At 47.2% G+C, this 15,353-nt stretch overlaps 1 protein-coding gene across 1 annotated transcript in view; it reads right to left on the bottom strand.

Moving 5' to 3' along the window:
* Nucleotides 1–328: 328 nt before the first annotated feature.
* The window catches only part of LOC138510811 (transmembrane channel-like protein 1), a 534,459-nt gene continuing 519,434 nt past the window's right edge, over nt 329–15,353 (bottom strand). The window contains exons 14-16 of the mRNA XM_069626507.1: nt 14,480–14,605; nt 553–631; nt 329–463 (exon numbers count right to left, since the gene is read on the bottom strand). Coding sequence (XP_069482608.1) covers nt 329–463; nt 553–631; nt 14,480–14,605 — 340 coding nt within the window. The remainder of the gene's footprint in view (nt 464–552; nt 632–14,479; nt 14,606–15,353) is intronic.

Below are 15,353 nucleotides of genomic sequence, written 5' to 3'. Positions count from 1 at the left end.
TGCTAAAATGCATTGGCCAGGGCTGTAGCATGTACATTGTTTGTAGGGGATTGTGTTCTGAGATTTGATGTCTTCTTAGTAAGGGTGTTCAATTTCCATATGTAGGCTGCTTAGTTACTATGGTGTGTGGCGAAGTCAGAGACCTTGACGTGGAAGTTGGTGAGATGGGGCAGACAATCTTGAAGTCACATATAGCAGATCAGAACATGGCAAAGAAACACATGAACAAGGCATACAAGGTAAAATGAATAACATGCAATACGTAAGACATCTCATTTTCTGCAGTGTGAAGCATGAAATGATAAATATTGAATTGATGTTGTACATTCTAAAATGAGATCATGTTCTCACCTTTCTGAAACTCGGCATCTCTTCTTTGCTCTTTGGAGTTGGCTATGGGTGCAGTTTCCTCTACTGCTTTCTCTGATGCTTTTTTGCTTCTTTTCTTGTTTTCTTCAGCTTGCTAACGAAAGAGAAGCACGCTTTAAGATGCCAGCATATGTAAGTGGCATGTGAATTGCTTTATCATATGAGCTTTTGTTGGGAACTTACAAGTTGTAATTTCTTCCTTAATTCCAAGTTTGAGGCCAGGTAAGCTTTTGATGTAGCATTCAGGTAGTAAATACTCATGCTAGACAAAACAAAAACAAGAACATTTGTGTGAAGCGTTTTTGTCCATAAAACACCTAAAACAATTCTAGGCCATTCACATCCATCAATTCACTTTTGCTCTTGCACTGGCAGTTCCTGTATCCCAATTACATATGGATTGTGATCCACATTGTTTTTTATCTGTTCATTATTTGTGACTGTGAATGTGTATGTGCTTAATGGAAACAAATCTGTGACAAGACGTAAGATTGTAAGATTGCAGAATAGTCTATAAAACAAATAGAATGCCTGGATGATTGAGTTAATTAAATAATTACATGAAGTCAATGATGTATTAGCAAGAAAGTAATCATAAAGGTTGAATTGACACATGTTGTTTTTTTTTAATTATTATTATTCAGCTTGGCAGCCAGTGGAGTAACTTTGCTGAAAATGTTGGGGGGGACACGACATCTGAAGAAAAGGTGCCCCAGCCAAATGAATGGGAACAAAATGGTGTGCCATGAAAGTTGGGGGGGACAAACACCCCCGTACCCCCTAAAATTACACCCATGTTGGCAGCTTAACACAGGCGAACAACATATAGGGCAGGTGCAATGTAGTTACAGTTGAAAACAATAAAGGCATGCAGTAACTGCTTACAATGTGGACATGTTCATCGAGTACATATGTAGAATAAGCAAGTTGTTAGAGGACTATGGTTCAGGATGGGGACCCTCATTGGGAAGGGGTAATAGCTGGAGAGGATGCATCTGGTGTCACACTTAAATCGGACATATAGGACCGGAATTTAAGCCAAATGTCTATGGGTCTTGAGTGAGTGGGCTGGAGGTAAGACCAGGTTTCATCAGTATCTGAGGCCCATGTGACTGCCCTGAGCCATTGAGCATGAGTGGGGGGTGTGGGGCATAGCCAATAGAGTAGGATGGATCGCACTGCAGGGAGCATGCAAAGGCCAGCCAGTTTTTTGGAGTCCCGGGGGAATCCGGAGAAGTCTTGGAAGAGGCACTTTTTGGGGAGGTGTCGATAGGGTGGTCGAGAATTGCGGATACCGTTGAGCACACCACACCCCAGAACTGGGACAGGCGGGGGCAGGACCAAATCATATGAATATAAACAGCTGTATCCTGGCCACATCTGGGACATCGCAGAGAGTGGTCACTAAACATACGATGTAATCTGTTCGGGGTGTAATGAAACCTATGCAGTACTTTAAGCTGAATCAATTTGAAGCAGGAGTTAAAGGATACCCGGTGTATGCGAGCACACATGTGTGCCCAGCGTTCATCTGTTACCTCCACCCCCAGGTCGTCCTCCCATGCTCGCCTCAGTTTAGTGAAATTCGGAGTGGATCTGGATTGCACCATGGTGCACAGCCTAGATATTTTACCTCTGATGGGTGCAGGGGAGGTCAGTTCTTCAATAGCGGGATCATCTGGCAGTAACGCTGGGAACATTTGGTAGTTTCGTATAAGGGTCTTACGAAGGGACAAATACTGAAGCCATGCACACCGGCCACGTCTCAGGGACGATGGGAGGTCTGGACACTCGATAAAGCTGCCCTGCTCGAAGACGTCCCGAAGCAACTCGTATCCCGCCTCAGCCCAGCGTCGTACCATAGGAGGCGGTACCCGTGGGAACCCCGGGAGAAAGTTCCAAAGCGGGAGGTTGCCATGGAACGGGTAAGCGGTATCAAACAGTTTCCATATTTTCGTTAGTGCCAAGGATGTACAGGCGACTGGATCCAGCGAGCCCAGTGCCGAGGGGGCGGGTTGCAGAACCAGGGAGCGGATGTTGCGGTCACTAACCGCTAGTTTTTCAAGTCTGACATGTGGGGCGGGTCCGTCATGTTAAACCAGTACGGTGTGTATTGTATTTGGGATACCAGCCAATATTTAAGAAAATCAGGGACCCCAAAGCCACCATTAGCCATAGGGGTGGACAAGGTACCAAGTTTAAGTCGACCCACCCCCGAGTGCCATAAGAAGGAGTTAATTGTGTGAGTCAATACTCGGAAGAAGCCCTCGCCTGGCCATAAGGGGATATTGGTGAACCTGTAGAGTAGTTGGGGTAGCACTATCATTTTCAATATCCCTATTCTGCCTGCAAGGGAAATCGGTAGTTTAATCCAGGCTAGTGTCTTAGTCGCCAGATGCGTAAGATAATTTTGATAGTTCTCCTCGAGGGCCGACTCAAATTGTTGTGTTATTACTATTCCCAGACAGGTGATTTTTGACTGAGCCCAAGTGAAACCCAGAGTATCAGGGGGGGGGGTGCAATCCGTGAGTGGGAAGAGTGGATTTTGAGCAGTTCACCTTGAGGCCCGAAATACGGCCAAAGTGGATGACATCCTTCAATATCGGGGGTAAATTAATGGAGGGGGAATGTATGAAAAGCAGTGCGTCATCAGCGTACAAGGACACTATGTCAGCCTGACCCACAGTGCGGAGCTCTCTATGTGCGTGGGTTTGGCACAGCATGTCAGCAAAATGTTCTATCGCTATAGCGAAGATCAGGGGAGAGAATGGACAACCTTGTCTCATCCCCCTAGCGATCTTAAAGAGAAGGGAGCATCGGTCTTCAGTGCGGACCCTAGCCACAGGATTTGAGTAAAGGACCCTGACCCAGGAGAGGAAAGTGGAACCAAATTTGCATTGTTCGAGGACCCGCCAAAGGTATTTCCAAGAGACCGAATCAAACGCTTTTTGCATGTCGAGAGTGGCGGCCACAGCGTGTAGATTGGGACTTAATCTACTGATTATATTAAAGAGGTGCCTCAAGTTCAAAGAGGTAGAGCGACCCGGGATGAAGCCCACTTGGTCTGGGTGGATAGTAGATGGCATGCAGGGGGCAAGCCTTATCGCTAACAATTTGCCGTATATTTTGACATCGCTATTTATGAGCGATAGCGGGCGGTACGAACCGCACTGTGTGGGAGATTTACCAGGTTTAAGTAATACCGTTATTGTGGCTTCTCGGAGGGACGGAGGAAAAATGCCCGCTTCTACCGATAACTCCCAGAGAGCTATTAAGTGAGGGAGCAAAGAGTTTTATAGTGTTTATAAAATTCAATCAGGATGCCATATGAGCCAGGGGCCCTCCCCGAGGAGAGGGAGTCTATGGCGTCCGAAAACTCCTCAATGGTGAGTGGGGAGTCAAGGGACCCCGTGGTCTCAGGGGAAAGGGCCGATAGGGGGAGGGCATTGAGATAGGAACTGACTTCCGCCATTGAGGCCTCATCCGAGTTAGAATACAGGGCTTCATAAAATGTGAAAAATTCTGAGTTAATGTCTTGTGATGTGATAGCCATAGAGCCGTCGGGCCTTTCAATCCCAGGGATGTGTGGAGCTCCCAGCTCACGGCGGATGAGTCTAGCCAGGAGGTGGCCCGGACGCTCCCCTTCCCCGTATTTCCTCGCCAGGGCGGGGCTATCTAAGGGACTGGAATGTGTCTAATTCCACCGCTATAGATGCCAGAGTCTCAGGGGTTGAGAGGAGTGAGCATTGAGCCTCCAGGACCGACAGCTTGTTCTGAGAATGCCATTTTCTTTGGGCAGCGCTATACCCCTAATATAAGCCTTGAAGGACTCCCATAGCGTGGCCTGCGAAGACACTGAACCCGTGTTTATTTCAAAGAACTCTTCAGTAGCCGCCTCGACCTCGGAGCTGAACACGGGGTCGAGGAGAGAATGGGGTTTCATCCTCCAGTGTCTGGGTCGATCATGGTCCGGCCCCCAACCCACGGTAATGGTCACAGGTGAGTGGTCAGATAGGGTTCTAGGAAGGATCATCAGTTGTACAACATTTTTTATCAATACATCAGATATCACCCATCTATCAATTTGGGAATACGAGACATTTACCGTGAAGTAGAAGGAATAGGCACGATAATCAGGGTGGAGGAGTCTCCAAGCATCAACCATAGCGAGGTGGGGCAGGGATGACAGCGCAGTATAGGCTGCCTTGGTGAGTTGGCGGGGTCTGGACCCAGATCTATCAAGGTCCTAGTCAAAAATTGTGTTGAAGTCGCCCCCCCAAAGAATGGGAACAAGAGGGAAGCCATCGAGAAGGGATGTGAGGTGTGCATAAAATTCTGAGTCATCTATGTTAGGCATACTGAAAGGCGCAAGAACACCCCACACCCTGGACCAGGGTATTAGGTAACAAAGTATACTGAAAAATTGCCCAGAGGTTGTTTTTAATTGATAAAGGTATCAAAGTTTATTTGCTAAGATACATTATTTTCCACAATGAATTAATCATCAATTAATGCACACATTAAATTACATAATTTATTGCAGGAGAGCATAATACACCAGATTATAAAACAACCTAGCACAACCATCATTCCTCAACAATCAAACCATCATTTGCAACTCATGTCAATCAGCCTCATTCAATCACAATAAAAATTGAACCAAACTATTGGTGCAATATATATAAAGTAGCACTTCATTAGTTAGCCCCACATAGTCTTTATCATTTCATTTCATCCACATTGAATGTGTATCAACACAATAATTTTCCAAGATGTGTTCTATTCCACGGAGTGGGTGCATTCAACAGAAAATGACAATTCCCATCCCCGGATGTTCTTCTCTACCGGTTTCGACATTTGAAAACAATTAGGACAACGTCTTCATCAGGAGAAACAATTAATACAATATTACAACTGACTTCCAGTATTATATGCTCTTGATGTTCAGACCTGCAAGTACAACTCGAAAAGAATTCAAGAGAATTCTAAATCTCGATGAAGGAGCCGGAATTATTCCAGTGCTCAAACAACTCGAGCATCACGGTCTCGGAAGTTCAGCACCCGAGCTATAATGGGTCTTGGAGGAGCGCCGGGCTTCGGCTTAGCTGTCAGGGCTCGGTGCGCCCGCTCAATGATAAACTGTGGGGAGAGACTTGGTGAGTCAAGGAGTGACAGCAATGTATGTTCAACATAGCCCTCCATTGGTTCATTGATACTATTCTCGGGGACACCGATAATGAGGAGGCACCCAGACCATCCTCGGCGGAACTCACCCTGGTCTCGACCTCCGATACTCGACTGTCAGTTTTTTCGATATGGGCCTTGATGGAGGATATGGTGCCATTCATGTTGTCTAATTTTCGAATGGATAGTGTTGAAGCCTTCGCGGATGAATTCCATCATGTTCTGGGATTCCGGGTTGACAAGGGATGATGAGTTAGTAGGGACCCCTTCTGACGATCTCACCGGAGTCTTTGCAAACATATTGATGGAGCTCTGCTTTTTCCCGGCCCCCTTGGTCATTGTGGCGATGTTGGGGATCAAGTGGAGTGAGGGTGAGCCGGTGGCACCTCGGTCAGCACAAGAGGGGGACCGGCAGGATGCAGCCCCCTGGGGTACCAAGCCACTCACCCACACCGTGGGCGGGGACCCGGGGGACAATAGGATATTGCGTTCCACCCTGTCAGGAGAAGGGGGTCACCTAGATTGTGCAAACGGGTGAATTGGTGTGCGGCGGCAGGCAGACCTATCTGCCCGCCGTAGCCCAGAAGGAGGGACCAGGAGGATCCAGTAGGCGATCAGGGGTCCAGTGACCGTGCTCTAGTCCATGCAATGGTTGCGACCACCAGTGCAGCCTATATGGTCCCAGCCTGTAGTAGGTAATATGAGGATGCAGACCCGAATCCACCGGCGTGTAGTAAAGGGCACCCGTCGCAGGTCACCGTTGGGCTGGGCGCGGTGATACCATTCGACCTCCACGGAGGACCGGAATTCAGGCCCAAGTGTCTAGTTATACTTGCAGGGGAGGCGAGGGTGAATGCCACTCAGTCTTGTAGCGTTCGCCTATAGAACAGACTGGGCGTGGACTCCAGAGTAAGTGATATGGTTCATAGGAGGCACCAGTTAACATGTGGGACATGCAGACAAAGTAAATGTGCAGCCAGAATAGTGTGACCTGGGGTTAAGGCCCCCATGGGCGCAGTGTAGGAGTCTAAGCCATGCACAAATAGAGCAATGGGATGTAGGCGGACCCGCGCCGCAGGGACACCTCGGTGAAAGGTAGAACGGAGCCGAGACAGGCTCCAGGCCGCAGTGTGTCCCCCAGAGCGAGCCTCTGGACCTCAGCGTGTTCTGTAATAGGTATTCGCTGGTGGCGTCTCCTGGGGGCGGCGCAGACCAGCGTTATTAGTATGGCTCGAGGCCGGGCACTGCCGATGGTCAATCCGTGCATCCCCGCATGGAGGGAGTGAGGCCGTGTCACTACCTGGGGGCGTCCACAGGGCCTCCCCCCTTCATGTACCTTATGGCCACCAGGATCCGGCAGCCCAGCGTGTGTCGTCGGGGGAGCGCAGTGCCTGGTGTCCGCTGGCGCACCACAGCTCCACGCTGAGCGGTGTAGTCTCGCTGACAGCGGGGGAGGCCCCCGCCGAGCAGCCCGCCCGACGAAGCGCGGCCGTCGGGAAGGGCCGGGCAGCACCGATGCAGGGCAGCCGTCTATCCAAACCGATGCCGGAACAGCACGCCCCGGACCGCTCAGCACCAACGGCCGCGTCCGCCCAAGCCGGTGGTGCGCGGCCTCAGGGTACGCTCAGGCTGCCTCCAAATCCCATATCCATCCAGAGCAGTGGTGGAACCCCATCCGCTGGTGGCCGCCCGCAGGAGTAGAGAAGTGTTGCGGGCCCACTAGGTGGATCAGTCCGTCACTCTGTCGGGGCTGGATTTTGGCGCGTAGGAGAGCCGCTGTAGGGGGATGGTCACAGCGGCGCCCAAATACAGGGGTTCTCGGCCCCATTTTCTGTCAGGATTCGGACCCCGGGGTCCCCGGGACAGCGGCTCAATAATCATGTCAGCTGGGGTCGCTTACTTGATCATAGAATTGCCAAATTAGGATCTCGCGATCTGCCTGCCACGGAGCTCGAACTTCAGGCGCCCATCTTGTTTGGCGCTCAACAGCGCCCGTGAATTGACACATGTTTAAAGTTGGGAGCTGTAGTGTCAACAGCAAGGAGGATTCCACCTGTGCTGCATCCAATAACTGAGGAGGGGGGGCTTGAAGGCAAAATATACAACATATTAAAAATTATATTTGCAAAAAAGCAAAGAAATACATCTCTGTTGTATTTTACAGCACTTACCATCCAGCTGTCTCTGTGGGACAGAGAGATTGAAAGATAAGCAGAGTTCTGCATTTGTCACGTTTTTGTTATTTAACATGCTGAGTGTTACATGAGGTGGCAGCCTGTAAGAATGCAACATTCTAACATGATGTGCTGGAAATCCAAATACAACACAAGTCCTTTTTTTAGTTTGTGCTATTAGGTGTCACTTGCAACACCTATAATAGCCCACAATATTGCATTCAATTACTGATTCATGTGTACAAAGGGAGAATGGCTTGTGAAAAGAGACACACTAATGATATTTGAGGAGGGACGTACAATGTAATTAGATGTTGTTTGGTTATTGATCCCTCCCATTCCCTGCCCCTAGCCATGCTAATCTATATGGTTAATCCCACCCATTCCTGCCCATCTCGGGAACTCTTTTAGCTCTGAGCTCTTCCATAGTGGCGGCTGTTAGGAAGAATTCTCACAAATGTGTTAATTCCCTCTACCTAAGAGAGCCCCCGCATTTTTGCTGGATTTTGAGGACTTGATTTTTTTTAACCTGGAGAGATTGAGTCCCTTTTGCCCACTCTCTCGTGTATTTTAATGTGATTTTTTACACTGTGTTTCTTTTGGCTGTGGAGCCTGACAATCTCCACAGGCATCATCTTTTACATTGGGTCACACAGCACCTTCAGTGCAGTGGCCCAGTGAAGTCTTTCAGATTTCCCAAAGGTTTGAATACCTTCTCTGATATAAAGTACTGTTTCCAAGAGCAGTAAAGTGAAATTTACTTTACTTGCTTTTGTAACTTTCTAGACCCAGCACACACCATCTTACATAGGGTGCTGGAGGGGTTTCCTAGTATCCCCTTTGTCTAGCTTCTCATGTAACATTTTTTAGGTTAACCTTACCCCACTGAATGGCTCGTGGCAGTGGTTTTGTTTTAACTACTGTGGTGTGCATATACCATGGGCTGCGTTCAGCCCTGGTCTTCTTTTTTCAGCATTTCTTTGTGGAAAGGTCCTTTTTGAGATTTACTCTGCGTGCCAAAACAGGATTAGTCCCATTGCTCGCTTTGCCGTTGGCGGGATTCATGAGTGAAGCCCGCCTCCGGCTCCAGGGTGTCTGGGGTAGGCAGGAAGTGAGGGAGGTGCCCGAAACTCCCTGTGCTTAGTCTCCTAGGAGACCCAAATGCACTCTGTGGTGATTGGCCGACTGACTGTTCGGCAAGAACAGCCACACTGCTGGGTGACTGACAGCTAGGCAGGAATGAATGGGAGAGAACGGAATGAAAGGCGAGGCTTTTGGCTTGGAAGGCAGAGTCGACCACTGGACGAAGGAACCGATGAAGAACTTGAAGAGGACGCCTGGTGCAACTCCTTGATGGTTGGTTTGCCCGGTGAAGCCCTGCTGCAGTGCCGAAACGCCAAGTTCGCAACAACAGAGAAGCCCCTGCAAGGACAACTTCTCCCCTTGAGTTGGTGGAACCATTCAACTCCAAAGTAAGCCACATGGACTTCCATCTCCAAGCTGGTTGAATTTCCACAGAGTTTCTGCTGGAAACCATATAGCCAGGGAGAGGAACAGCAGATTGTGTGCGTTGCTTTTAAGCTGGCCAAGAGCTCCAGGAAGATCCGCCGGACACCCTGGAAGCAGCACTGACCAAGCCGAACTGAAACGAGAGGCGGTCCTCTCATGCAACTGTATCTCTGAAATTGACACCCACTCTAGCCCGATTCAGGGAATATTTGCCCGGTTCAAAGTGAATTTGCACTGCTGAAAAGTGACTTTGCGCTGCCGACACAAATCCTGATTCATGGAACTGTGCAAAGTGTATTTTTGCAGTGCCAAGTCTGGGCTAAATCAGGGCATAGTCATTTATGCCGTATAAAATAACTTTGCTCTGACTTTGCCTGGCAAAAATACACTTTGCACAGTTCCATGGATTTTACATTCCACTTTGGAAGTGGTCACAACACGCAAGGACCCAACAGCATATAAGTGCAAGCATTTTTTTTTATTTTTTTTATTTTTGATTTAGCTGATATCAATCAACTTTTCAAAAAAAAAAGGAAAAAGGAAAACACAGAAGTTCATAATGGTGATAAAACATTAAAAATTAAAATGATACATTAAAATTTGTAATGAACTTTGTCAGCATAACATGACATGAGGCAACATTAGGATAATAACAAACAGAATGATAAAAAACGCAAAAGCCTCAGACTGGTAATCATACTATTTCAGATGGTAGCATTTTTTCTAAATATTGTACTACAGCTTTGATGACGGCAAATCTGGAACTATTTATTAGAATACTCCAGATTTCTATTTCATTTTTTTCTGTGTACAAATTTAGTAGATTTGAAAAAAAGATATGTCTAGCATCTTTCAAGTTAGGACATGTTACTACTACATGCTGCAAAGTTTCTCTGCACATAAAATTTTCACAATAACGACATTTATATGTTTGCAAGCATTGGCAGCCCCCTAAAAAGAATTTACCGTTTTTTCGTTTTTTTTTTTTTAAATGACCCCCATAGTATAAAAATGACCCCCAAGCTGTGAATGCCAGGGATTTTTCATAGGAAACCATTGGTTTGGCGTTTGCATGGAAATCTTTTGCAAATGTGAAACCAGGTGCTTTTGCAATACGGAAGAGGAAAGCAAATTGGAGCTGCAAGCTTTGCTTTGCTGCCCTGCTTACTCTTGAAAAGGCCCACAATTGAAATTGAGCACCAAATGAAAGCCTAAAGGCACTTTTATTCTTTAATTGTGTGTTCCACTCAGGGCAACATGGCCCACATAATCTCTCATACCCAACTCCACTGCAAAAAATGTTGGCCAGAAACATGCACCGCATTTTTCTAAAAGCACGATGAGGTTAGCTACCCCCTATAGATGTCTATTTTGCGTGGGCAAAGCTGCCCTCTTTGGAACGGACAGCACAGCACCTCAAAGGGTTTGGTTTGTCACTTACTGAAGTGTTGGTGAGACATCCAATTCAGCCGATAAGAGTGCGATGTGTAGAAAATCAAGCCATTCTCCTCTACAGTATCACTTGGCTTTAATACATTCTTTTAATGCAGATGCTACCCTGCTCTCTGACCAATTGTGGTTTTCTAGGATTTTAATTTAGCATGTCATCTATGGCTAACTTAAAACTCCAGGACTGTCAATAGAGCATACACTGAAGCTGAGAAAATAACAGTAGTTAGAATACAATTCTTATATGTTGAGTAACGCGCACGTAGAGAAAACTGCCCTTTGTGCGTTCATTAAGATTCCCACTGTGGCAATGAAGTCCTGCAATGACACTTAGTTCTGTCACTTCTATGGTTAGTCAAAGATTGGGCAGATCCTTTAAAGATATTAGGCGAAACTTGCAGGTGTTCTGCCCGCATTTCGCCGCATTTCCAGCTTGTCCCTGGGGGCCACCATATTGCCACGCCTCGTCCTCCTTATAAGCTGCAGCAGCACACCTGCTGGGCAAAGCCAGTGGGGGAAAGGATGCAGGTGTTCTGCCCGCATTTAGACTTGTCCCTGGGGGGCCATCGTATTGCCATGCCTCGCCCCCTCATGAACTGCAGCAGCCCACCCGCTGGGGCAAATCCCCAGCGAAAAGGGTGTGAATGTTCTGCCCGCCTGGTGCTAATTAAATGAAATTACTTGAAGCACGGCGAGTCTGCCTTAATCATTAACTGCTCAGAGTGCATTTGACTGGGGAAGATCTGCTGACTGCAAAACCAGGTAAGAGGCCAGGCCAGATCGTAAGGGCAGGCTAAGAGGACTGAAAAACGTCCCCCACCTAGAAACTTAGAAACCTAGAAACCAAAGAAACGTTTCGTCTTTTGCGCTAACTGGAGGATAATGTCCAACTGCCAAGAGATCCTCCTACGGCCATTGAACATTGGTCAGCTGCACCCTTACCCTTCAGCATACTGCCTGCAATCCCCAGGCGGGAAATTCTAATAGTTAAACAGCAATGTGGCTCCGGAGTTATGCAAACTCGAAGGCACATAGTAATCGATTGTGCTGCATTGAGGGAAGCGAGAGTTAAATTCCTCTCACAATTTGTTCACGATACAGACTGGCTTTCTGCAAGTAGGTTTTGGGAGAGAGTCGCTTGTGGTCTCAATATTAAATTAACTGTAGTTTTCTGATGTCAGCTAATATGTCCTACAGTTCTTTCTCAAAAATGCCATCATTCTTAACCTTTCTAGCTCATCTTATTTTGGTTTTTGCAAATGTATTTTAATGATGTGTTAAAATTGTTTTTGTCTCTATGTATTTTATGAAGTAGATCAATTGAAAATTGTAATGATTGAAGTTTTATTAGTTTCTTGTTGGTACTTTCTTAAATCTTTCATCTTATGTAAAAAGCTGTTAAAATGTGGCTAAATACAAACTTTAAAAAAAATAGTTGAACAGAAAATCCACTCTGAACTTCCCACACCTTGTATCATCACGAAAAGGTCTGAAAGCCCTCTAAAACCAACAGGGGAGGTAAACATTTTGATTAAAGAAATTGACCAGTTTTTTAACACCGTGCAACTGTTCACCGATCTGGACCCCCGAAGTAAAATAGCAAAGTTAATGATGCCAAGAATACCAAACATGACTCACATACCAAGAGCAAGAAGACAGACATATTTTATACCAGCCTCATGTTGGTGGATAGATGCCCGGGATGTTAAATGTGGCCCCCCTGCGCACCAGAGGATGCAGGTTCTGGTCTTGGATGTGGAACCAACCTTTGCAAAGAGGCAGGGAACACTTTGAACACTATGACGATCATCGCCTGTTCGGACGCTTTGACCCTCACCTTGTGTCTGCCCTCACCATTTTGACCTATGAGATTTTTCCAATGACAACTAGCGACGAGGAAGACAAAGCAGTGTCCCCAGCCCTTTCAGCCTGCCTGGGCCCAACCCCTTTGCCTCCCCTGAATCCCGCTCAAGCAAGCCTAATACAAGATGAGATTTTGTTGGACGGCATTGGCCCGAGAGAGACATAACGGACTGTAACGCGTTCCTGCAGGGCACATCGACTGGCCGTATAATCCTCCTCTCATCGCAACCCCCTAATTGCTACTGTCCTGTTATGGAAATGGAAAAGGGGCAAGGATACGTCAACGGCTGTGTCACGAATGAGGGACACATCGGGCGTGCTGAGAGCAGCCCAGTGGTGTGCAGTAGCCCTCCCTGTCCACCAGTTACTCTAGATACACTCTTATCTATTTCACTCCCCTGAATAAGACAGCAAGGGGGCAGCCGCGATTGGCGGTTGCCAGTGTACTAAGGTCCCCACAGAACTGGCAGAATTAAAGAAACTACTACTTTCTCTACAAATAATCTGTGGAATGGGGGGGACAAAGGTGGAGTCATCTGTCAACATGGAGGTTTTTATGGGGGTTTCAAAATCGCAGGAACTAGCAGTCAGGCATAATCTCGATGTCGGGAATAACTTTAACCAAAACTATACCAACACATCTAGATTGGGCCCACCTGGCAAAAAAGGAGCAAGCAGTGGACCCAAAAACCACTTGCAAAAAGGGTCCCAGGATATAACTATCATAAACCCCCTAGTACCTGCTGAATATAACCTAAGCACACAGACTCCCACAGCACTTCCACCCCCAGCAAAGTCTATTTGGAGGCCAGATGGTGCGTAAAGTGCAGACCGGGGGTTGGCAAGCCAGTTATTGCGGATTCTGATGCTGGTCTTGGTAGCAAGATCCCGCAGAGGAACAGAGGTTTGAATCCCGGATCCACGCTTAGAAACCGGGCTCACGTGTAAAAAATAAAATAAACGGTCATGCTAAATTCAATTCCCATTATCATGGACCACCAGATCTGCCCGACCACGTCTGCAGCTTGGGAAGGAAAAGAAAGTCGGTCGGGTGGGTGGGGGTTGTATGGGGCGAGTGCTATTCTGGTATAAGGTGCCCAACTGCCTCGAAACCACCATGAAATCAGGGAGGACCTTACTAACAAATGTATCCATCGGCTCCGCGCTGTGCGTGCCTGCACATCTGTAATTCGCAACAATATTTTAAATTGCACTAGGTTCCGTCACAAGGGAGCAAGTGATGTTGACTCGATGCAAATCAAATTCAGTGAGTCGAGAATGGCCATTGGCATCCTGGGGATGGGTATGAGATCCAAGCTACCACAAACTAGCACAATAGAAATCAGAGCACATTTGCCACATGACGTTGCTAGGCCCCTTGGAAATCGAGCCACATTGCTTTGCTCTCTCTGGCCCAAAAAACATTTCCTCTGGGAAAAAGGACAGTGGGCAATCCAACCTGGTTCAAGCCACCAGAGAGAAGGAATATGCATTAGAGACTGGGATTTGCATGAGGTACTTTTCATGGCATGCCCTTAGCTTGGGATTAGGAAGGCCGGTAGGGCAAATGTTGGCCCCTAGTGCATGTGGTGCAATACATAGTGCAACCCATATAGCAGCTAACAAGAGAACTGGCCACTTTGATATATCTGCCGCATTGGGTTTCACCTGTATTTAAAGAGACCCCAAATGGGAAGTTAGCACCTGGGTTAATAATTGCTCTGTGGAGCAGAAGTGGCTGCCTCGACAATAATGGAATTGGGATGTATATTGAGTCTGTTTTATTGTTGTATTTTGTGTAATGATCTACTTTAATGGCCTTACAGCAGAATAAAGATATTGATTGATTGGGAAAGTAGTCTCTGCATGATAAAGAACAAGCAGTCTGGCAATACCAACATAGCCTGTGATGGACCTGGAACTATACATACACCATTATCAAGATGAAAGGCAGTATCAGCCCAGGGTTTGATGCATAGCTAAAGACTTTTCCAAACCAAGCCGGGAAGTCGTTCTCCAAGGTTTCTGTGATGGCGGCAAACATTTTTTCTTTCCCGCTGCAAACAATGAAAAAAGATAAGTATATATTAAAACACTTTTAGGGCAAGAATGATTGTACAAGCCTAACCTTCTATGCAACATATGTTGTATGCACCACAGTAAATTACATTATCTGTTAATTAAGCCTTGTATACCTAGCCCCAGGTCCGTACTGGGAGTTATGTGCCCTTTAGACCAAGTTAAAGGCCAAAGTGCAGCAAGGGCTTTTAACGAGGTCTCAGGGCCCATAACTCCCAGTACGGCCTGAGGGTGCGGTCTATAAAGCTAGTGTGTTCCTTCAAATCAAATAAAATAACAAAAATATCAAAAATGAGAACTGCCTACAGTGGTTGCTCGGAACTAGCTAGTTTCCAGCAACCACTCTGAGGAGGTAGGTGCACGACTTAAAAAAAGCCAGCTCATATCTGCCAGGTGCGGCCATGTGAAGGAGGGCAGTCGGATGATGCCCCCCAACCCCACCAAGAAGGAAAGAATTTGGGAAGGAAGGGTGGGTGCTTACCCATACCGGGCCTCCTCTGTTATTTGTGGCCTGTGCATGGAGGTGAGAGGTGCTGGCAGGGGGCTTCTGCCCCCCACCATTTCAGGTTAGGATCTGGGGGAGGGGTTGGGTGATTAAGTTTGCTTGGGCCTGATCTGTCATGTAGGACCTGGGCATGGAGGAGAGCCACGCTGGCAGTATGGCTGTCAGCGTAGAGCTCCTCTCAGAGAGGGAGCATTTGGGAGCCATGGCTGCATGGCCTTCAG

This window comes from Ambystoma mexicanum, chromosome 6p (genome assembly GCF_040938575.1).
Source record: "Ambystoma mexicanum isolate Mex_15411 chromosome 6p, UKY_AmexF1_1, whole genome shotgun sequence".
NCBI lineage: Eukaryota > Metazoa > Chordata > Amphibia > Caudata > Ambystomatidae > Ambystoma > Ambystoma mexicanum.
The sequence above is the reverse complement of the archived record's forward strand: the minus strand, read 5'-3'. Positions and strand labels throughout refer to the sequence as shown.